The sequence below is a fragment of the Protomyctophum bolini genome, assembly GCF_963924005.1.
Source record: "Protomyctophum bolini genome assembly, chromosome: 3".
Lineage (NCBI taxonomy): Eukaryota > Metazoa > Chordata > Actinopteri > Myctophiformes > Myctophidae > Protomyctophum > Protomyctophum bolini.
In genome coordinates this window covers 30,881,867-30,904,739 of record NC_137864.1, presented here as the reverse complement: position 1 = coordinate 30,904,739, position 22,873 = coordinate 30,881,867, and the positions used below count along the sequence as shown (strand labels likewise).

Below are 22,873 nucleotides of genomic sequence, written 5' to 3'. Positions count from 1 at the left end.
AGTTACCGTATGTCTGTCTTTGCCTGTCTCTACATCAGTCTGGTGACAAGAGCTATTCCAGCCAGTGTTCCAGTCGCTCCAGCAGTAATACTCTGTCCAGTAATGCCTCCAGCGGCAGTGAGGACAAGCACTTTGGCTCTGCGGACCCCATGGACCCTGAGGCACTGGGCCTCACCTACATCAAAGGGGCGTCAACGGACAGCGGAATCGACACCGCTCCATGTATGCCGCCTCCTCCTCCTGCGCCCCCTACTCTCCCAATAGGAGGCTCCCGTGCGATGCTCCAGGACGGCTCAGGGGAACAGTGGGCACTGGAGTACCCAGAGGGGTACCACCACATTGGAGGATCAGGGACGCCTGAGGGTGGCTTGTCACAGAGTATCACCCAGGCCACCTCGGCTGGTAACATCACTGACGGAAGTCTGGGGGATCTCAGCGAGATCTCATCTTTCTCCAGGTACGACATTTTCAGAGGCATTGTCTAAGACATAATATCCCAGTTCCATGCTGTTCTAGTGGAGAAAGTGATGTTTCAGTGTGAAAGAGCCACTCTGTAGCCACAGCATTATCCAGGTTCCCTGCAGCGTAGTGGCTGTGCTGCTGATGCACTCTGACACTACAGACTATGCTGGTGCTCCAGAGACAACCAGACTCAACGAACAGAACTATACTAATGCAGACATAGTGAGGAATGATGGAATCTTCCCCTAAAACTACACCACTAAACTCTAAATTTAAAGTAATACTTTATTTACTTTATTTTACTGTGTATTACTACTGCTGGTACTACTGTACACAGCATAACCTTCTTAGTAAAACCACAGTATCTTATCTTACAAAGATCAGCACTTCAGGGTCTTTACTATAAGAGAAAACAAATAGCTGTTGACGATCACCCTTAGTAGAGTGCTCGTCGTACAGTAAGTTCCTAGTGTAGGCCCTGGCTCAATTAACAAATTATAATGGCAACTATAATACCACATGGTTTGATTAAAAAAATGAGCTCAGTACTGGAAAATGAAATGAAATAATAATCTACTCAAGAGGAAAAGGCACTTGTGTGCCCAGATGAGGTTTGGACTTTGGGAATTGGACATTATGTTGGTATTGATGAGCAGCATAGGCTGACTTATTTATATAGATTATATTACATTTTTAATATTCTCGTGATATGAGAAAGGATATGTAAAAAAATATATATTTATAATCTGTTGAAGATGATTATTTAATAATGGAAGACTCTGTGGGAATTGAACTTTTGCCTTTACAGACTACCTAGACACTACAAACACCAAATTCATAATATTTCTCCCGTTTTTTTCCACAGTGGCTCACGGCGGTCAGGCAGTCCCTCAGACCGTGGCATAAAGAGCAGTGCCTCCACTGACTCCTCCAAAGGCTACCTCCTCTCGCCCAGAGTCACAGCTCCAGGAGCAGGGCTCAGCCACCCCCCTCAGACACGGCCACCACCAAGACAAGAAGATCGGATTAGTTGGAACAAAACAGAGGATGGCAATACCTCCCTATTGGAGGAAGCGAACAGGTGAGGGAAATGATATGGAGTTTTAATTAAGTGAATACTTTTACCACATGGACTGGGCATGTCATAATTGGCAAACGGTCATAAATTCTGTATATTCTCATTATTACACTATACACATTATTACCTGTATAACTGATTTCATGGTAAAAGTAAAACACATACAGTAACTGTGGTGTTGATGAGTTAGTAATAGAGATGTATGCATTTGGTGATCTTATAATGTTTTTCAAACCTGTTCAAAACTCCACTGCATAATTTCAAATATTCATTTCATTGATAACTGTCACTTGTTTACAGAAACATTCAATCTAATCTAATCAGAACTATTTTAGTAACCAGCCAGACCTGACACCTTTTTGTCACACCATTTGACACCTTTTCTGACGATGTCATTAACCCATTCTGGGCGGGAACCCCTTTTGGTGTTTTAACTAAGCATGTAATACTTTAGCTATTGAAAAATAGCAAATCTACAAGCTTGTAGGTCTGCTACTTTTTTTTTATCGTGAAAATGCGGCACAAATCTTTGAATATATATTCTTTCAGAAGACTTTATTTAAAGGTAGAGTCAGTGATTTCACTTAATTCAAATATCACTTATTTTTTTGTTTTGTTGTGATAATCCTCTCTACTATAGAGTGTGCTGACCATATAAGGATTTCCTCCCTGTCCCCATTTAACCCCTGGGGGTCAAAAAACCTTAGGTTTTGTTTTTGTTCTCTATCCTGATTGGATGAAAGCTTGTGTCCCAAGGCAAAAACGAAACCTAAGGATTTTTGACTGAAATCACTTACACCCCCTTTAATATTTTTACGTCGGGCCTAAATGGGTTAAAACTGTTGACATGTTGATTCCCTATCCCAAACTTAGAGTATATATGAATAGAGAAGGCACCCAGAGGAAACCCTGAGGCGAAATGGACATAGTGGCCGAATGAAGGTATTGCAGCCTGGCCCCAAACACATGAACGCGCTGTCCGTTGACTATCATTGTACACGTTCACGACGGACGACGCTCGTGCGCGTTCAACGGCAGCGCGTTCATGTGTTTGGGGCCACTCATCATTGCAATCCGTCCCAGAATGCACTCTGTTCCTACCAGGAAGGAGGAGTGAAATCGCCTCATGCGCTTTTGAGCAACTTAATGCAAGTGGATGGAAGGAGAACTCAGGTGTCTTCTCTATTCATATATACTCTAAGATCCCAAAGCAGGACTGCCTCTTCCAGTCTGTTAGACATCATTCCCTCATTAAAAGGGGTCAGAGTTTGGTCAAAGTTTCACATAACCTCGTAAATCCTAGTGTCTCTATTTTGGGCAGTTAAAAAAAAAAAAAAAAAAGTAGTTAGATTTATAGTTCTGTTTTCATGAACTGTTATTATTATTACCATTATTATTTATTTCCTTTCTTTTTCCTCACTTTTTGATGTTCGGTCAGTGGAATGGGATGCGATTTGTCTTTTCTTCTAAAGACGTTAACTCTGAGGACCAGGTAGAACAATGTTACCATGGTTACCGTGTTACCCCGGCTGCACTTTAATTCACTGTCCTGCCCTAGTTGTACCTGGTATATTCATATGCTTATATTATTACTACATATTCATGAGCCACATCATGTTCTTTAAAGGCTTTTCACAAACATTGTTTTTCTTCCAGAAAGTATGCGGGTGATATACCCACTGGATGCTGATGAAACAATCTCACATTCTTTATGAATGATTGATATTTCTGTTACTTACAGATAATTACTGTACATACATTTTACTGAAAACATCACAGATTGGTATGCTGCATCTCTAAACAACTCGTGTCTTGGGTGGTTTAATTTAATATAGATTGTTACACAATTAGACATGACAAAGCACAGTGGCCATTAACATATATTGACACATCACTAAACAGTCGTAACTTTAATCCTGGCAAGGACCAAACACAACAGAAACGCAGAAGCCCTGACTCTGAGAAAAGCGCATATTTTGTGATGATGGCATCCATCATACTAAAGTTTTTTTGCATACTTCAGGTCAGTGAGCAGACAGTGAAATTAAAGTAGTGTGTAATCCTTTATGAGGTGTGAGTGCACATGCTCTCCTGAATTCTGTCCATCTGCCATGTCATTCCTGTCCTCACTGTCCTGCTCTAGACACAGACACACTGTTCACACCATCCATACTGCACACTTTGTCTTTCCCCATGTTATTCTGGCTCATATCTTTCCTGTAGTTTGCTTTGGATGTAAATATTGTTGTTGTATGCATTGTGCATGCAGCAATGCATACACTTTCCCCAGTAATTAAGTTGTAATTATTATCTGCATACTGTATGCAAATTGTAACCGTTACCTACAGATATAAATAAATGGTAGTGTGTTCTGGTGAGATAACAAAAACGGTTAGGGAGGGTTTTAAAATATATAAAGAAATTTGAAAAAAGCTAAGAATTTCAGACCAAACGCACACGAAAAAGGGCAATTAAATTCAAATTACTTAAGGTAAAGCCTTGAATTTGAACAACCACCTTCTATGTGTACTCTTACAGGCTTTGTTGTGCACTGTTTCATGCACCAAAAATTGCAGATCTACAAGCTCTAAAAGTTATTTTCACATGGAAATAACATTGGCGCGCAACTATATAAATCAGGCTTTCAGTGGCTTCTGTTGGCAGTGTACCTGAAATGGCAAATGGTTCAGCATATGAAAACTGGATAGTTTGTTGTTGTTTTGTATGGTTGAGTACTTCCTGTAAACCAATTGAGGGCTTTTAGCTCGGCTACCGTACGCAGACTGTTGCCCTACTTTAGGTTAAATGAGTAGAGTGGACCTGAGCCTGCAGCCTGTACTGTATGTTGTTTAGCCTGTCCCTAGTACGTACCCCTGGATGATACTAATCTGACTTTAACTGCTACTTTAAGTAGCACTGCGCGTACTGCCTGTACATAAAGGGCCCTCATTTTGTTCCCTTTCCCCCCCAATCCATCCATTCACCCCCCCCCTTCTCTTTTTCTCCATTCTTCTTTGTCCCCATTCTTTCTCATTAACCCGCCCACTCATTCTCATATTCATTCTCTCCCTCTGTGCACTCTCACCCCATACTGTCATCTCGTCATCCATTCTTCCCTTTTTCCACACTATACCATCACTCTTTGTATACCTCTTGCATGCCTTCCTCTATTCCCTCCCCCTTCTCTCTCCTACAACCTTCATCTGTCTGCCTCTCCACCTCTCCCTCTTCTCTACTCGTCGTCTATTTTACTCTCTCGCCTCTTGTCATTTACTTCTCCCAATACACCCTATTCCCCCCTCTCCTATCTCCATCCATCTTCCACCTCTGCCCAACCCCTTCAATTCTCCATCTCTCTCTCTCCCTCTCTCTCTCCATGGGGGCTTCCATGGCCTCCAGACTGCAGGCGTTGCTGGGTTCAGACAGCCAGTTCCATCTCCAGCTCCAGCCAGGCCAAAGCAGGGAGGCCATTCTGAAGATGATGCTGGCCGACAGCCCCCTTGGGCCAGGAGACCGTGGGAAGGTGAGCCTGCAGCTCCATCTCTCCTCCTCCTGCTGTCCACTCCCTTTACCTACACTCTACTGCGGTTGCATATTGCCACTGTTGGGTGTAAACCTCCAAACCTGTTGCAACCTGTTTTCAGATGGATCCAATGTAGTTGGTCACAAGCTCTTTTTAATAATTTCCATTGTTTCAATATTTATAAAACTCACAGATAGACCTACAGTAACTACCGGTACCTTAAAACTGACTTCCATATTTTGGGCTTCTCCATTCACTGCCAGATTTAATACTTAAATTACCAACCACTGCCAGCTTTTTTTGTATTTCCTTATCTTTATTTTTATTTTTTATCCCAGCTTTTCTTTTCACCCAGTGCCAATTATCTAATGTAATCCTGGGCGCTACACTTCCCCCAATCTGGGGGGCAGCGGACTGACCTCATGCCTCCTTCTATGCATGAGGAGTCCAAGCTGCTTCTTTTCACCTGACAGAGGGGAATTTCCCCGGCCGGACGTAGCGTGTGGAAGGGACACGTTATTCCGACCAGTTCCTTTCCCCTCCATCAGGCACCCCGGCTGGCCATGGGGGAGGTAGTTTTACAGACCAGGATTACGGCATGTTTTTGTGAGGGTATCTACCCTAGGGGACACGGGGAGAACATGCAAACTCCACACAGAAAGGCCCTATCGCCAACCCCCGCCTCGGGTATGGGCACTGATGACACGGAGGAGGGAACACGCCGCCAGTGCCCACAGCGTCCCCAGCGGGAATCGAACCCAGGAGCTTCTAGCTGTGAGGCGACAGCACTACCAACTGTGCCCCTATTTCCTTATCTTTTAAGAAGAATATTCAACTCAACTACGATCCTACCCCCGACCGTTGATAATCACAGAGCCGTTCACTGTGCGTTTGTCTGTTGGTGGACAAGGACGTGGAACAACACTGGAGTCTCTAACGTGAGAGGATGGGAGCTGTTTATGCGACCATGTGATTTCCTGGTTCCCGCTTTTAATGGGACTCGAACAGTGAATCATACTGTAGGTTATTTATTATTTTATTATTATTATGTAAAAACTAAAAACACAACTTTCATCAAATTTTGTCCTTGGCCGTGTGGGCTTTAAAAAAAACCTGTGTCAAATTACATCGCTGTCAGGGAATGAGTTCATGGGTAAAATCTTTCAAAAGAAAACAAATATGCAGTACAATTAAAAAACAATAGCAAGAATCAAGTGTGTGACACTGCAACATTTCTGCTGTCAGGCAGAAACCAGCTAACAACTACCGGTAAATATAATTTTTTCTGGAAATGAAAACAAAATATACATTTTCCAGATAATGAAGAAAACCTTATATTTTTTAAAACAAAGCAATACTTCCTCATCAAAGTTGGTATTGTGACTTTGTATATTGTCAGATACTTGCCACCGAATCCAGCTCAAGGTTTTCTCCGTCATTTTCCGTCATTGATAAGCAGATAACAGCTGACAATGGATCTCCAAGCTGGGCATGCATGGCAACGCGTGAAAGAATGCCCTGATGGTTCATGAGACTGCTTATATAGGCCTACAATAATAAGCAGGACTTTTACAATAACTTCTGCAAAGAGGGGTTTGTAGAGACAGAGATCAAAAAGATCTACAAGCTCACCCATTGTATGCTTGCTATTTCGCTGATTTTGTGTGACATTGTAATGCAACCAAGTATAAAATAGGATATATGTGGTTGAAGGATGACTAATTAATTTATGGAAACAGACAGCCACAACAATATGTTCATGCAGGATTTGCCACACAAACACATGGCTTCTCCTAAAATATGGTACTAGTAGACATGGCTTCTCCTAAAATATGGTACTACTAGTAGACGGTTCCAACTTCCAGACATAAAGTAAATTAGAGCAGCACAGAGTTAGTAGCCAGTGGCTACTAGAACAGAAATGGCACAGGCAGAAAAGATCTGTTTAAAAATAAGAAACTGAGTTACATAAAAAAGAGGGATGTGGAATATATTTAGTATCACTATGATGATTCAGGTGCTGCCTTTGTTAGGTGCAACGAATGTACAGAATATTATGGCACTTCAAAACGTGAGAATGGAAAACATCCAGATAATTGACAGCTCCTTGGATAAAGGCGCTATATAAATGCATAATTTTCCATTTAAGACAGATATCAAGTAATTGTTCCATGCATGTGTGGATTTCCAAATTGCTAGCGTATGTTGGCGGGAGGAGATGACAACTACATGATGCAGATTTAGGACTACATTCATCGCTGCACATATAGACTATATCAAAAACAATTTGAATACAGTACAGTCATCACTGCACTACATCATGACGAGCATAACACAGGTTCGAGATGAGAATGGACAGCATATGGCCAGTTCGCAGCCAAGGCTTAATGCATTTTATGACAACCATACACAAATTGTCTTTTCTTTTATCTTCGAGGACTCGAACATCTACAAGGCAATTATCTTGCATATCTCTCCATCTGAGATGCACATGCAGAACTCTCACACATCACTACATAGAGGGCCAGCCAGGAGCAATCCATCCCTTGACCGCGTAGTACGGGTTCGGTGCCTTGCTCTAGGGCAAGAAACACAACTTAAAGGTCATTTGTATCCTCTTTAACATGGCTGGCATCTTGTGTGCTTAAACAATGTGAGGCCACATACAGCATGATGTGAAAATGGGGCTGTGGTAGGTCTGCAATGTGCCGTGAGACTGTAGAACTTCTATTTTCGACACAGAACACGTATGAGGTATGACCAAGTATAAATCAGGCTTAAAGGTTAGAGAAGTGAGCTTGAGTGTGATAGCAGCTGTCATAGCATATGGACTAAACAAACATTCTGACTTAACAGCTTGCTTTGGATAATCAACGGCTAGGGAAGATGTTGTCTTAGCACTGATGAAGATGTTAATGTTTCCTGTGTTGGAAACGAGTAGTAGAGGAACTTGTTGTTACTTTTTTGCGGAGACAACTGCTTTGAGTTTCACAGTACATGCTGACACACATTTTACAGGGGCTAAGCTCTGTCTGTTTGAGAGTAGTGCGATCCAGAGTATGGTTGTAGAACATAAAATCCAGACAGGCCAAGAAGTATTTAATTAACTGGAGTGTACAAACGTTAGTTACGCTTTTAGCTGCCTGAGGCTATTATTCAAAATGGCAGCCATACAGTGTGAACCTAGAATAAGCATAAATTCCTAGAACAGCAACATTATAAGCAGCCAACAAGGGATGCAATGCAAGGGTTAAAGAGTCCATGACAATAGATGTAAAACAATACTCCTGAGACGGAAGGAAAAGAGTGTTTGAAAGGCATTGAAAGTGGTTCATATTCCTTTCTAAGGGTCATCCCTCTTTTCTTTCTCCAACCATCTCCACACCCCTTTTTTCATATCCCTTGTCTTATGTTTGTAAAGAACATTGTAACCTCTGTTTAGATGTGAGTTTTAATTCTTAACAGAGCACCAATGTCTTTCTTCCCTCTTAGAATCTTAGCTGCGTCTCAGGCGTCTTCCCGACATCCATGCGGCGGACGATCTACCGGACGCTGTCGGACGATAGTCTGTGCAGCAGCCATAGGAGAATGTCCCTGGTCAGCTCTCGTAGCTCTCTGCTGGACCAGGCGCTGCCCAGTGACATCCTGTTCAGCAACGCTGCACCCTACCACAGCACCCTGCCCCCCCGCATGAGCCTACGCCTCTGGGCTCCACTACGCAAGAGTGAGTGCACCCTTTCTCATTCAACTGATGGTTCACTGAGGATTTTACTGTGTGCTTAACATTGTCTATCTGATTGTAAGGCATGCTAAGACTAAAGCACCATGGTGACGTTTATTCACCATAGTAGCTGTACCGCAGGGGTGGGCAACCTTTTTGGGCACATGATCACTTGACCATTTTCCAAGGAAGACAGTGTAAAAAAATGTTTGTTCAACTCAGTAGCCCAATCTGATCACCTGATCAAAAATAGGTGGCCAGCTAACTGTGCTATACGGGAATCCCCCCCCCCCCCCCCCCCCCCCCCTCAACTCTTCTCAACCTCCACCCCCCAGACACAATGTAATCTGTTCCCCAGATGCTGTTTCCATCTTTAGCTCAGGTTAATTGTGTGTCTGAGTTTGAAAATCTCCTGTTAGGCTGCCTGTATAATAAGGAGTTTCTCTATAGCAGGTCCCTGGCATCAAGCCGGCTGTGTGAAGGTATGATTGTTGGGTCCGGTTATTTTTTGGCAGAAACAAAAACAAAGAATAGATTAAATGAATTTCAGGTGACAGGATGTCCTGTTTAATCTCTGCAATAGAAATCTGTCCTGTTGAAGTGCCCTTGAGTAAGACACCCAATCTAACTTTTCTAATGGCTCCTTCTGCCTGGGTGAGAAGGTCAGTTAAATGTTCTGTGTCAAATGCCAAACGTCAAATCATATCAATAGCTGTCTGTAGAAATGAGGTTGCTGGCAGTAGTATGTCAACTCTTGTTATAGGATGTCCAGAAACCAAACCACTTATGTCTACCAGGACCTGCTACTTGGAAATCATATTCAGGATCTCTAAACAACACAATAAAATCACAGGAACTTATGGTGGTGACACATTTTGGAAATGTAATGTTTTCCCATTCAGTGCACACTGGAGATTATGTCAAATCCTTCAGCATCTTCATTATTCTTTGAATTTGAAGGTTTAGTGTGCAGGTATGGTGACAATAACAAAAGATCAAGTGATGTTAGCAGGGTTGGAATTCTCATTTTTAGCTCAACAGGGGTCCAGACAGACCGAGAATGAATTGTCTTTAATGACACAGTTGGGTCCAATATTGATCTGAAGACCTGTCCAGATGTGTTTGCTCTGATCTCATCTCAGTAGCTGTATCGCATGGTGCATAATGGAAACATGTCCATTATACGTACATTTTGTGATTGTCTGTTTACGTAATTGTACAGTTGTACCATGACTTTGATTTTTATTTAAATAAAAAACATCAAATTTTACAGTACACTTTGATTGACATTCCATTGTCAGGCATTTAGCTCATGCACTTATCCTCAGTGGAATACTATAAATTCAAACATAGACCAATGCTTCAATCTGTGGATCGTACTTCATCTGTGGATCGTACTTAAAGTGTAAAACCATTAATCCCCAGACAATATTCCTGTGATCCTATAGAAAGATAATTCAAAGAGCAGGTGAGACTGCCAGAACAAGGGAGAACGAAAACGGGATGCTGCAACTGAATGGGCTTATCCTCTAGTTACATTTAAAAAAAATAAAAACTTGTACTTAAGGCATTGTGCAGGTAAATGACCAAGTGTCTTTTCCTCCTTCAGATGAGCTGTGTTTCTCTGACAGTTCACTGGCAGAGCGATCCAAGATGGCAGAGGCTGGGCTGATGCCCCTCCCGAGTGCCTCCTCCCATCTGGACTGGACTCACCTGTTGGACGCTGCAAGGGCGTTTGAAGGTATGGCTTAAGATCTCAACCTGCTTAATGACGCAGATGATTTTTTTTGTTGCTCTCTGTGGGATTATGTTTGGCATGTCTGTGTGTGATATTATATACAGTAATGCAACCACTTGGTATAACCTCACTGTTTATTTGACTATATCCACCTATTTATACAGTACTTGAACTGACTTGGAGCTTCTTTAATTCTTCTGTGATTTTCTTCACTCCTCTGTGATGTCTACAAAGGTATTGAACTCTTGTCCTGATACTACTTGGATAGGAGCTGTTTTATATAATGTACTGGATAAGACCGTTATTGACAGTCATTTTGAATGTGCTATTCAATCTTCAATTAAGTAATTTGGTTGTGTCCATTCTTTTTAAGCTGCCCCCCCCCTGTTCTCTACCTCTGAAGAGAGAGGAGGCTATACTCCTACCTCTAGGTGATAATTAGATGCTAAGAGAGAGAGAATGCGTGTGTATTTCCGGAAATGAGAAATCAAAGCTATTATCACTTTGTGAGCACACCAAGGAAGCACTTTGGGAAATGGCTTGATGCCGCCTCAGCGTCTTAATTGCAGCCTTTCTCCCTGACACGCACACATACACACACTTTGTCTCAGGCAATTTACAGGCCCACTACCTCATTCTGAGAGTGTTTGAGGGGATTGCTATGTGTAAAGGTTATGAGCAGCAAGGACAGCAAGTTGTGGTTCTGGTGAAGATAGTTGTGTGGTACCCCTGTCATTTTCACAAAATGGTTTCCTGTCCTGACTTCCCTTTGACCTACACGGATTGGCATGGTTTGTAAACTTTAAATAGAGAGTTCTATTCCAAAATGAGTTAAAATGATATATTTGTCATGTCCTTTGACCAAAAAAACCCCATAATGATATCTTAAAAGGATTGTAGGTGTCTTTACTACTTGGTCATACAATAACTGGTAATGATGCTTTTGGAAAAAGAGGTCACCACATGTTCTTCACAATTAAAATAATGCAGAATAAATTGATTGCATTGACACTGATTGACAGCACAATACAGGCATTAAAGCTATTTTATATGGAGTACAATGTATGATGAACCAACTATTATACCATTTATATTGAGTTGAGCAGCCACTCCATTGTCCAGCAATGTGTGTCCCTAGCTGGCTGTGTCCCTGGCTGGCTATGTTGTATTTTTTATTTTATCAGTCAACAACATTTTTGTGAGAATATGACCTCTAAATGGTGATTGGCTACTTTGACAAAGTGGCTGGTGCTGTCGGTGCTGTTGGCTCATGGCAGTATCTGATCTGAAAACCAGTCTGTTCTCTTGATTTGACCCGAGGGATAGAACTGCATCAGATGTTGAATAAAGACTGCTGACAGGCAATTGTTACTGTAACAGTTGAAAATAATTAGGTTTTCTCCGTACTGACTGAGCTAGGAAAGAATGTTGGAGCATGTCTGCCCCTAGTGGTAAATGTTATAAACGGAGAGAGAGAGACACAAAGAGAGTGGGTGTACTAAAGTTATACAAAGGAGCAGTGTTAGACATGCAGTGTGGACAATGCATATCACTCTACACAACATGCATGCAAAAATGCCACCACTGCATACAGTAGCACAATCATAATTGAACTCAGATAAAGGTACTTGAATGAATGAAGACTAGGGATTGTACAGTGTGTGCTTTCAGGCAGCTACTACAGGATACTGCACTTTACAGTACAGGTGTTATTGGTACAGTAGGGAGGCGCATTAAATCTGACATAAGCGGGCACACTCCTGTGAAAAGCCGCATTCATGCTCATCTCACGCATATACTGTATGTCTATTCACACAAGGAGCACAGTGCGACCTTGTGGATCCAAGCAAGAACGCAGGCATTCCCCGTATGAAAAACCCTTTATACTGAACATGAAGAATGTGAAATAGTTGCAGCATGATACAATAGACATGCAGTACAGCAATATGTCGATCACTCTACAAAAATATGTTTAGAATGCAGACACTGACTGTGTATAATCAGGTAACAAGTAGAGCTCAGTCAGAGCAGTGACGGGCGGTTCTAGCGATTATAAGCTGTCATCCTGTCTGTTGAAGACAGAATGGCTGACAGAATGACTCCTCCAAGGGGAACTGCGGGGTTAAGCGTCTTGCTCAGGGACACATGGACAGGGCGGACCGGGTGGTGAAGCTGTGACCGATTGTGTCTTATTGCCAACAGCCTCTACTGCTATGGCTTTGTTGAGGGGCACTAGTCCTGCATGGCTTTTGAAGAATACGTCATATTGCAGCCAAGTCTATGGGATTTTTAAAGTGATGTAAATCGTTTGCCAGTCAAGGCTATGGACTTTGAGGATATTACAATGTCTGTTTAGAAAACTTATAACGTAAATTTTGCCATCTAGTCATCTAGTCTATGGACTTTAATGTGTTATTAGGGCACTAAATGACAGCGTAAGTAAGTCATGTGGACGATATAAATACAGTGGGCGCCCCTCACTTTACACAAGTGTGTTTTTTATGCCTTTATTTGATAGTACAGTAGACTGACAGGAAATGTGGAGAGGGAGATGTGACACGTTGGGATCAGGATTCAAACCCACGACACACGTCAGGCTGGATTAGCAGCCTAGGTGCCCGGATGTCTACGCCAGCCTCCCGGGCCAATTCTTTTTTGTTTTGAGTACAGTATTTACTGTCTCTCTGTGTAAAGGTCTATGCAAAGTAATTTTTGCCTGTCATGGCCAGACCAATATCACTGCAGCAGAGCTATTTTTATTTTATTTTATTCTTAGCACTGGCCGATTTGTCTGTCTTCCAGGCTAAAGTCATTCAATTTCAACTTTCACAAATGGGACAGGACTATACCTTAACAGAATACTGGAAAAGATTGTCCGCTCTCACAGTAGAGTTGTTCATTGTGCAAGTACAATAGGACCTCATAATACTATTCTAGGGGGAAAGACATAGTAGACTAGACATGGACTAAGCATGTTTACAGTCCAAAGCCTGTCTGATATTGTGTATGGGAGTCCTTGACATTTTGTACTTCCTTTTAGGAATTTCAGAAGGTACAGATCTAGTGTCTTGTGACATGTCAACAGCATAGCTGTTGTGTGGACTGGCCACTCACGTAATAAAAGCTCTGTCAAATCTTGGGGTGCCATGATGGCTCTCCTTGTAGAGCACTAAAGTTCTCCCCCCAGCTGCCCCAGGTTAGAATCTGAACCAGCGGCCCTTTGCTGCATGTCATCCACTCACTCTCTTCTGCCTTCCTTCCCTTTATCTCTGCTCACTAAATGTTGGAGGAAAAAATCATTAATTCTGTCAAAGTAGCTTGCGTGTGGGTTGTAATAGTAATAATTGTTTGCCGACCACTGGCTGTTTGTCTCTCTGGGCTACGCTGCTAAGCCCAAGACAGTGCAAGTCATTACCCTGGATGCTTGGGAAGGAGTTGAAGTCGTGAGCTTTTTGATTCTGATTTCATAGAGCCATTGCCAATTAAAACAAGCTTTGGTACTTTTAAAATGGTACTTGGTTTCACAAATACATTTTGTGAAATCATTCATTTAGTCTTGTCCTCAAAAGTAATTATTGACCACAATCATGTTGTCAACAGCAGCAATGAATTATAAACCAATAATTGAAATGGGGACTCTGACACCCTCTCTCACGTTCCGTTCTTACATTCTTCTCTGTTCTCAGCCCTCTTTCTCTCCCTCCCTCTCTCCACCTCTCTCTCTCTCTCCCTATCTCTCTGTCTCCCTTGGGTTTGGGTTTTCTGTTGTAATAATCACCTCTGTGTGAGATTTACTGATGTCACCGAGCTTTCACACGAGTCTAGAGTGTCAATTAAAACCCAGAGAGCACTAATCAGGAGCAAAGGGAGAGAGAGTGTGGTAGAGACACTGCAAGAGGGGGAGAAATGGAGTAGAGAGAAAGAGACGGAGAGTGGTGTAATTATAGTTTGGATGTTCACAGCTACAGTCTCAGGCCAGCTCTCGGTGTGCATGCCATTAAAGTTTGGGTTTTTTAAATGCTGTCCTTCAGTCCATCAGAAAACCACTTAAAGGCGCAGTACTCATTTTCTATCAATTACACACCCCATGAAGCCTTGAATTCATGGGGATGTACAGTATTTGTTTTTGTCGCATTTCTGAGACAGTATTTTGATGGCCAGGTCATCGGTCAATAAGAGACTCAGTAGGCTGAACTACTCTTTTAACCTTATGAGTTCTGGTGTCATAGACAGACGTTTTTGTAGACTTGTTAAAATACACAAAGTGTCGCATGACACAGACGGAGAAATTTGGCATAACTACTTTCACACTGGAATCCTTATTTTGAGCAGGCTTTTTAGAAAATGCCAGATCTGCAAGCTCACAATATAATATACACACATACACATGACAATATACATACAGTACATGTTAACCATATCAACTTATGTTGCTCCAATTACTCAAGCTAAGAGAGCCAGCCAAAGGTCTTAAATTAAAGTCAACTATTTCAAAAGTGCCAATTTGGGATGAGCTGAAAATCCCTCAATGCACAAAAAAATCAGTTAGGCCTCTAAGAAAGCAGTCTTTCTTTTAAGACTTCAATTCAATCTATCTTCTCCCCCTCATCCCCGTGTTTCGATTTTAGGTCTGTCATCTTATTGCTCATCCCAGAGTCGCATCACCTTCCTTCATCAGGCTGGAGAATATCCCAGGTGCAGGGGCTGGCCTTTGGCTAAGAGCTTAACCCCAATTTCCTCTCTAAGCTGCTGGCTTTCTAAGTGGATATGTGATACCAGTCACACAGATCTTCTGCTCATAACTTCTCAAAGTCCCTCTTTCTCTCGCTCATTCTATCTGTCTTTGTTTCCCTTCCTATTTCTCTCTCTCTTTCTCTCGTCATTCAGAGTTGTCGTATGCTCTCTATCTGGAAGGTAATCAATTGGGTTTTGCTGTGCTGTGCTGTAGCTGGCTTAGACCAGCACCCAGAGTGATTGGTCATAACCATGCTAAATCAATTTCACTCGCCTTTTAACCTCTAAAATCTGCGTGGGTGACCCTATTAACCCGTTACAATAGTCACTGATGGGGCTGGTTGGATTATTGATCCCAGGGTGGTGGTGTTGTGGATTTTCAGGAGGGCATTTTGTTTTATGTGGACTCTTGACATCCTGGTAAAAGACTTCCATCAGAAAGCATTTGTGTTCTACTGTAGGATATTTTGTGATAGTTGGTGATTACGGGTAATGTTATTTTAGGAAGTATGTAAACTACAGGCGTCCACAACCGATTATGACCCTTATTTACTAGCCAGTTCTGTGATTTACATCAGTCCTAGTAGCTGAGCTGTATTTGTGCATACACAGACCAAACTGCTGTTTTATTAAACTGCACTTTACACGTTCGTGTCCAAAATGAAACATACTTTCTAGTAAACAATCCCAAATGGCCACCATTAATCTTTGTGTTTTTGTTAGGTTTTTGACTCCATGTGCTACACATAAATGCTTTAAGATTGATTGTGTGCCTGAAGAAAGCACAGTTTGTCTAATTCCACCATTCATCAGTTGCTGTTGTAAATAAGTTGTCATCTGCAGTCTACAATGTCATTGCATTTACCATACGTTGAAAGTAGAAATTATTTTAGAAAATAAAGAGGGAAAACAGGCCATATTTGGAGCAGAATTGTATTAGTCTACTACCCTCCACTATAGTCTACTCTCTATCTTGACCAAATGGACTATTGAATGTACTCTCGATCAGTGTAATGTATACATTGTGTGATATTTGTTTTAGTTTAATATTTTTCACCGTGTTTGCACAGGAAATATAATGTATTGTAAAGTGTGTCTGAATAATCCTGTAAGGGATGGGCCTGCGAAAGGCAGCCAGACACGGAAATGAAATCATTCATTCATTCATTCACTACCTCACAGATGCCATTTCCCTGATTTAGTTCAAAGTCAGAAACCATTCATGACCTCAGTTGGCATTGACTTTAATGTGTATTTACTCTAACAACATTTTGTGTTAGTATTAACCAATGTCAGCTGTTTTTACACAACTAAAACCTCCTGCCATTCTGGTCTTGGTGCAGTATAAATCCTGCTGAATGTATGTCTGAAAACTGTGTTCATCTGCTGTCTATTCTCAGGCATGGACCTAGAGAAGAAGGCCAGTGATAAAAACAAAAGCACACAAGGAGGTGACTGGACACACCAGATCAAATTGATACTCTTCTATTTCTGAAAATTGCTTTCTTTCTCTCTAAATATATTCCACCTGCCTTTCTCTCTCCCAGGACTTACTAATAAAACAAGCTCTGCTAGATTGGGTGCCTATTACTTTTAGCGGTCGTCAGTGCTGTTTTCTTTATTTATTTGGCTCCCAATTAATATAAACTAACCTTTGAAAATAATGAAAGTATTGATACTGTATAGGGTATACTGTATGTATCACTAAAGTATTATTATTTTATTTTTTACATTTTGGAATATAAACTGTCCAGTAAACTTCCACTTCCCTTTTGCTTCTCAAGCTGCTTCGCTTCATCTCTTTCTACAAATCTAGACTATAGGTCCCAACTGTACCTGCATGACTGCTGGTTGGCTGCTGCAGTAAAACATGTCTAAGATATTATTATATAAGATATTTTAGAATTTAACCTTTATGTCCATATGTGGACATTTAGATTTGGCTTCACTGTTCGATTTGAACAAATACCCAAAGACAATGTTAGTTATTTTTCATGATGCTTGTTATTATGTTTTAATCACTCCTTTGGCCTACCAACCTCACATTTTCTTTCTCTTTAGCAGATCTTCAGCTAACAGTTCTACTTTCACTGTGTGGTTTAATTGTACTCGATTAATCAGAGTATTTGTTTCGTCAGACAAGAGCTGTGCAACTTTACCAACTATCTTTGTTTCATAAGACCTTGCTTTGAGCAGTTGGCTGTTTTCATTGTCAAAGAATGGGGTGGTGGTGACTTGAAGATTAGATGATTGGGCTATTGATCAGAAGGTTTCTGGTTCTAATGCCCCTGACACACACTGAGTATTTTTGTGGGGAAAGTGTGACGCTCCAGCTTCCCTCATCCCTCAACAACTGTCTAGCTAGTAGCTACGAATAAACACGTTTCCACTGCCTTCCATCATCTTTCTGACTGCCTGTGTAAAAACAAAATGGTTTTAATCATTCACCTTCTATGTGTGTGTTTGTTTCTCCAGCCGACCAGGCATCATTGTGCTCCATGTCAGAAGCTGAACAGATGCAGCAGGCTCTAGAGCTCTCCCAGGAGCTCAGTCGACGGATGGCTGCTACAGAGAGCACCCTGGACAGGTAGAGTATTGCAACTATAAGATACTGTTAACTAGACACAGTGTTACATCTATAGTCTTGCATAACTAGATGAGCAGATATCTCTGTCTACCAATACATTTGGTGACAGCGAAAGAGCTAAAACTGCATAGAAACCATTCAGAAATGTAAAAACGAAATGGAAATAATATATTAGGGTTGGAACTGTATCATTGGAACTGTATCAGGATTGGTTTTAAAAGCAGTGGGCGTATGTTTGAGATCTCTGATAGTCTGGCTACATGAGACTACCACTGCACTGTATACGGTACTATCGTGTAACCATAGGGCTCTGCATCTACCTTCATGAGAACTAGGGCCGTACATAAGTTTGGAAAATTGTATTTTGCCTTAAAAAAATTGAAAGCCACATTATATTTTCTTACCTTGATATTGAATCCTCTCCTCTCGTCTCCTCTCTTGCCATCTCCCCTCCTCTCCTCTCCTGCAGGGAGGCTGCTCCTGCCCTGCTCACTGGCAAGGTCAACCAGCTGGAAGAGATCCTGCAGCAGCTGCAGTATGACCTGCGAAAGGTACGCTACTCTTCACACCACACTGGATCTGCACTAACGGCAATCGACACTATAGTACACATCACATGAAGCACAGTGAGATTCCACACAGACTGTGCAGCTGTCTTTGTGAAGGGTGTCTGTGGAACAGGCATCCAGAAGACATTGCTCACCGAAGTGAGACGTAAAACAGAAAGGTGCAATTCAGTAGGGTGCAAATCTCCGGCAGGGTGCAATGCCCTAATAATAATAGCAATGTATTCAGTTACATTTTTACGTACAGCCATGAAAGCGTAGTGCAGCATCTCTACTGTCTTCCTCCCTCTCTTTAATACACATTCTTGTCGATGTGTCTCCAGCTTTCTCTCTGATAACATCACCAAATTATTTTATTTTCAAATCCAACATGCTTTTTTGGAAACTACAAACTCAAGATGCCACTATATTAGCCACTATATATAATATCATATATTATATGATTGTTTGTTTGGTGCAAACGATTTGTACAAAATGGGTACAGAGCGGGCTACTCCTGAAAACTTTAGAAGCCAATCGTAGCCAATCAGGATGGATTATGAGAAATCAAACAAACCCGTCTTGATCACATGAGTATGGAGATCATGTGTACCGACTTGTGTGAAATTTTGATCAAATCTGGAGTAACATTATAAAATGTGTTTTACATATGTCGGCCTCCTGGTGGCGCTATAAAGAGCAGATGTGAAAAATTCCAGGCAAAGGTTTTTCCTTGGCCTCTAGGGAGTGTACTGTGCATACAAGGTTTTACACAGATCAGGTGCAGTTATAGGTAAAAACACTAATCGGCCAGTTATAGCGCCACCATGAGGCTGAGTTGGAAATGTTCAAGTGGCATTTTTTCCTCGGCCTACTGGGAACGTGCGTGCAAAATGTCACGGAAATCACACAATGTGTTTGAAACACCGCACTCCTGCGAACGTTGGAAGCCAATCGTAGGCCAATCAGGATGGAGTCTGAAAATTCTGAAAGGCCTGTTTCGTTGAATGGCTCTAGAGAGACTGTGCACCAATTTGCGTGATGTTTGGACAAAATATGTAGGTGTACTGTCCAAAAAAGGGTTTAGCACAAAGCGACCTCCGGGTGGCGCTATAAGAGGCCAATGTGAAAACCTTGGGGCCAGTGGCGGAAACTCCGTGGGTTCAGAGGCGCGATTGAACCCCCTGGCATTTTGGGAGTGTGTGTGCAGAGTATGGCTGCGATCAAGCCAACGGTGCCAGAGATTAGCTGTCCACAGAAGGACACACACACACACGGACGGACGGACGGCAAAACATACTCTCTCCCCATGCCTGCGGCCTGGTGGAGACAAAAATAGACTTCTTTATTTGTCTGACAATGTTTCAATCCTGTGGATCTGCATCAGATCATAGTGAAAATAGCCAATCTACAAGCTCATAAGCTTGTAGAGCGTCTATTTTCACTATTCAAGTTTTTTGGGGGAACCATATAATGACACCGGTTTGAAAGTGTTTAACAGCATTCCTCTCCTCGGTCTCTCCTCCATCCAGGAGCAGGAAGACAAGGTGTCGCTGCAGGAGCAGGTTCAGAACCTGAGGCAGGACAATCTGCGTCTCCACGAGGAGAGCCAGACAGCGGCCGCTCAGCTCCGCAGGTTCACAGAGTGGTTCCTCCAGTCCGTCGACAGGAAGACCTGAGAGAGGACATTAACGCAATACACGCATGCACATGGGGACATACACACAGGCAAGCACACACACACACACACACACACTAGCATATACATAATGTATAAATTTATGGCACACAAAGATGTATTTGCACACACAGACGCATGCCTACAAAAGTAGATTCATGCATACACAACTTCTCGTGCAATTAGCACATACACGGCACGCACACGTGTACCGTAAAGAGGTGCGAACATAGAGCGGCAAACATGCATACACTCAAATGTGTGCTTCTGCCTAGGTGCATAGACACACACACACACATATACACAAACGTGTGAACATAAGAACACGCACTACTGTACCACATGGCTACAGCCTACACACATTGTAGTTGTGATTTAAAGTGAAAGTTTATGACTTTTGTACAGCTGTTGGGGGTGGGTCGTATTAAAAAACTAGTGACATAACATCAACGCACTATGGAAGTATTGGCATTGATGCTATCACCAGACACTTTCAAGCAGTTCATTGTTAAATTACTGGCGTGCCAACAATAGTATCAGTGCTATAGCCTGTAGCAGGTGGGTTGATTGACATTCTGACCTGCCTGCAACAATCACAGAACGTTACATGGTTAGACCAGCTGTCTAAAACAAACTTCTCTTTACAGTGTACAGCTTATTTTTCTCATTGTCAGTGGACAGGATGTGCTTTTGCACAATGCCTACAGTTAATTAAATTAATCCTGTTTTTAGCTAGCAGGGCAGCACTGACCAATAGGCAGGAGCTTTTCCCACAAGCATCCATAAAGTGCTGTCGGCTAGCTAAAAGCAGAGGTGCCTGATGGACACAAGGGCTTAGAGTAGCAGAGATCAAATATTTTAGATTTCGGAAGAGTTGCAGTCCAAAACAGTGTGTGTGTATATGTATATCCATTTTGACAATTTGACGACATTTTTCAAAAGACACTTGATGTGTATTGATCAATATTTAAAAAAAACTCAAACATGCTCTAAATTCTGTTTTGTATATTTAGAAGGCAAATAACATAAGTGATATTATTGAAGCTACATTAAAGTTTTGGAAATGTATGTTTGGTAAAAGAATTCCAAGCAACATTGTTAAAACAGAAATATAATCTACCAAACCTTTTGTTTTATGTTGTCTGGGCAGAGGTGTCAGAAAGGTCCTGGTATCATTATATCTATTTGGAATGAAACTCCTACCCAGAGTAAGGAACAGAAGAATGTAGCAGATCTCATGATTCTGAGCTATTTGGGATCATACACAAGTACAAGTGTAAGAGAAGGGAATGTCATTCTTGTTAGAACATTATTCCTTTGCCAAAATAAAAACGTCTCTGGCAAACCACTCAATTTAACTGATTAATGTATGTTCAACATTGAGCTTGCAGGGTTATTAAAAGACGGGACAACCAAGTATAAGGTCACAAGGTGCTTTGTATTGGAAATAAACAAACATCTTTTGTACTGTAATTATTTTTTTAAGTAATACCACTGATATTGGAAGAAGAAGAAATAAAGACAAGCAATAATAAGGTGATAGTCACAAAACTGTTATTTAGCACTGATGTTTATTTTATTTTTTCGCTTTTTTTTTGTGAATTACATATTTATGTAGCGGGAACAAAACGTGCCTGACATTAAATGGTATGTGGCTAGTTTGCCATTGTAATTTCCATTCATCTTCTTTTTTCAAATCTAACTCTGGCAGAAACTCATAGATTTTAGGGCCATGATGATCACTTCCAGTTAGTGCTGCCAGATTTGTGTCAAAACGTGCACATGTGCATGATTGTTTACCAAAAAAGATATTTCAGTGGATGTGGTGGCTGCACAGATCATCTACAGTACATACTACTCTTCTTCCTACAGTACATTGACTGATGTACTGTAGAGTATCAGTACATTGACTGATACTCTGAGCTGAGATTGGACGATGCTGACAGAAGCTGGTATTCTGAGTGGATATTATTCGCACTGTTCGGCATCTCAAACCAGACCTGCCAGACAATACCAGACATACTGGCCGTGTAATTGATAGAAAATAAGTATTTTTTGGGGGTGAACTACTCATTTAATACCATTGGATTTAGACAGCGACCATCTGTAAAAGGTATACTCCCATGAATAACAAAATAATTCTCATCTTATTGAGGCCATTAAATGGGGGTTTAACAGGTGTCTATGTCTAGGCGTATAAGGTCAACTCAATACCATGCATTAAAACCATACAGTAAAGGACCATGTAGACCTGAATTCAAGAAGGAAAAAGTGAAACACCAACATTTGTCTTTGTTAGGTTGTGGTCTACTATACTTTGTTCGACTGTCACTTGCCAAAAAGAAGTTATTATGATTTGAAAATTGGTTATTGTGCAGCGAGCAAATATAAATTAGGCTCTGAAATATTGTTATTGTGAGTAATGTACGTTATCATTGTACTTGGCCCCACTGGCTTAATGAAATTTAAAAGGATATCCCTTACTTACAATATAGGTATGCAGAAATGCCATTTACCCTTCTATTGCAGTTCTCATTAGTATGCTCGACTCCATTGTGATCTTTATATGTTCCCAATCCCTTCATACACACAGTATAATGTTTACCCATTTACAAATTTGATTCAAATACACCTCATAATGGTATATGTATACTCAACATTTGTCAAATCGTTAGGTTTCACAGCATCTTTATGTAGCATTGTGCATTGTACAAGTACAGGTTTAAACTTAGCACCAGAGTTTTTTTTTTAAGAACATGCCTCACCCATGATATCTTGTCTGTGAAACCACTTTTATCCAATGCCAA

The 22,873-nt window shown here is 41.4% G+C and overlaps 1 protein-coding gene across 2 annotated transcripts in view; it reads left to right on the top strand.

Moving 5' to 3' along the window:
• Positions 1 to 22,430, top strand: part of sipa1l2 (signal-induced proliferation-associated 1 like 2) — an 87,114-nt gene extending 64,684 nt beyond the window's left edge. Inside the window, exons 16-24 of one of the 2 annotated variants that reach the window (XM_080759576.1) lie at positions 39 to 457; positions 1,328 to 1,543; positions 4,940 to 5,063; positions 8,556 to 8,787; positions 10,394 to 10,525; positions 16,657 to 16,707; positions 17,732 to 17,843; positions 18,313 to 18,394; positions 19,921 to 22,430. In XM_080759576.1, the coding sequence (XP_080615702.1) occupies positions 39 to 457; positions 1,328 to 1,543; positions 4,940 to 5,063; positions 8,556 to 8,787; positions 10,394 to 10,525; positions 16,657 to 16,707; positions 17,732 to 17,843; positions 18,313 to 18,394; positions 19,921 to 20,067 (1,515 nt within the window). In that variant the 3' untranslated portion in view covers positions 20,068 to 22,430. The remainder of the gene's footprint in view (positions 1 to 38; positions 458 to 1,327; positions 1,544 to 4,939; positions 5,064 to 8,555; positions 8,788 to 10,393; positions 10,526 to 16,656; positions 16,708 to 17,731; positions 17,844 to 18,312; positions 18,395 to 19,920) is intronic. The other variant, XM_080759577.1, reaches the window with a different exon arrangement.
• The last annotated feature ends 443 nt before the right edge of the window (positions 22,431 to 22,873 follow it).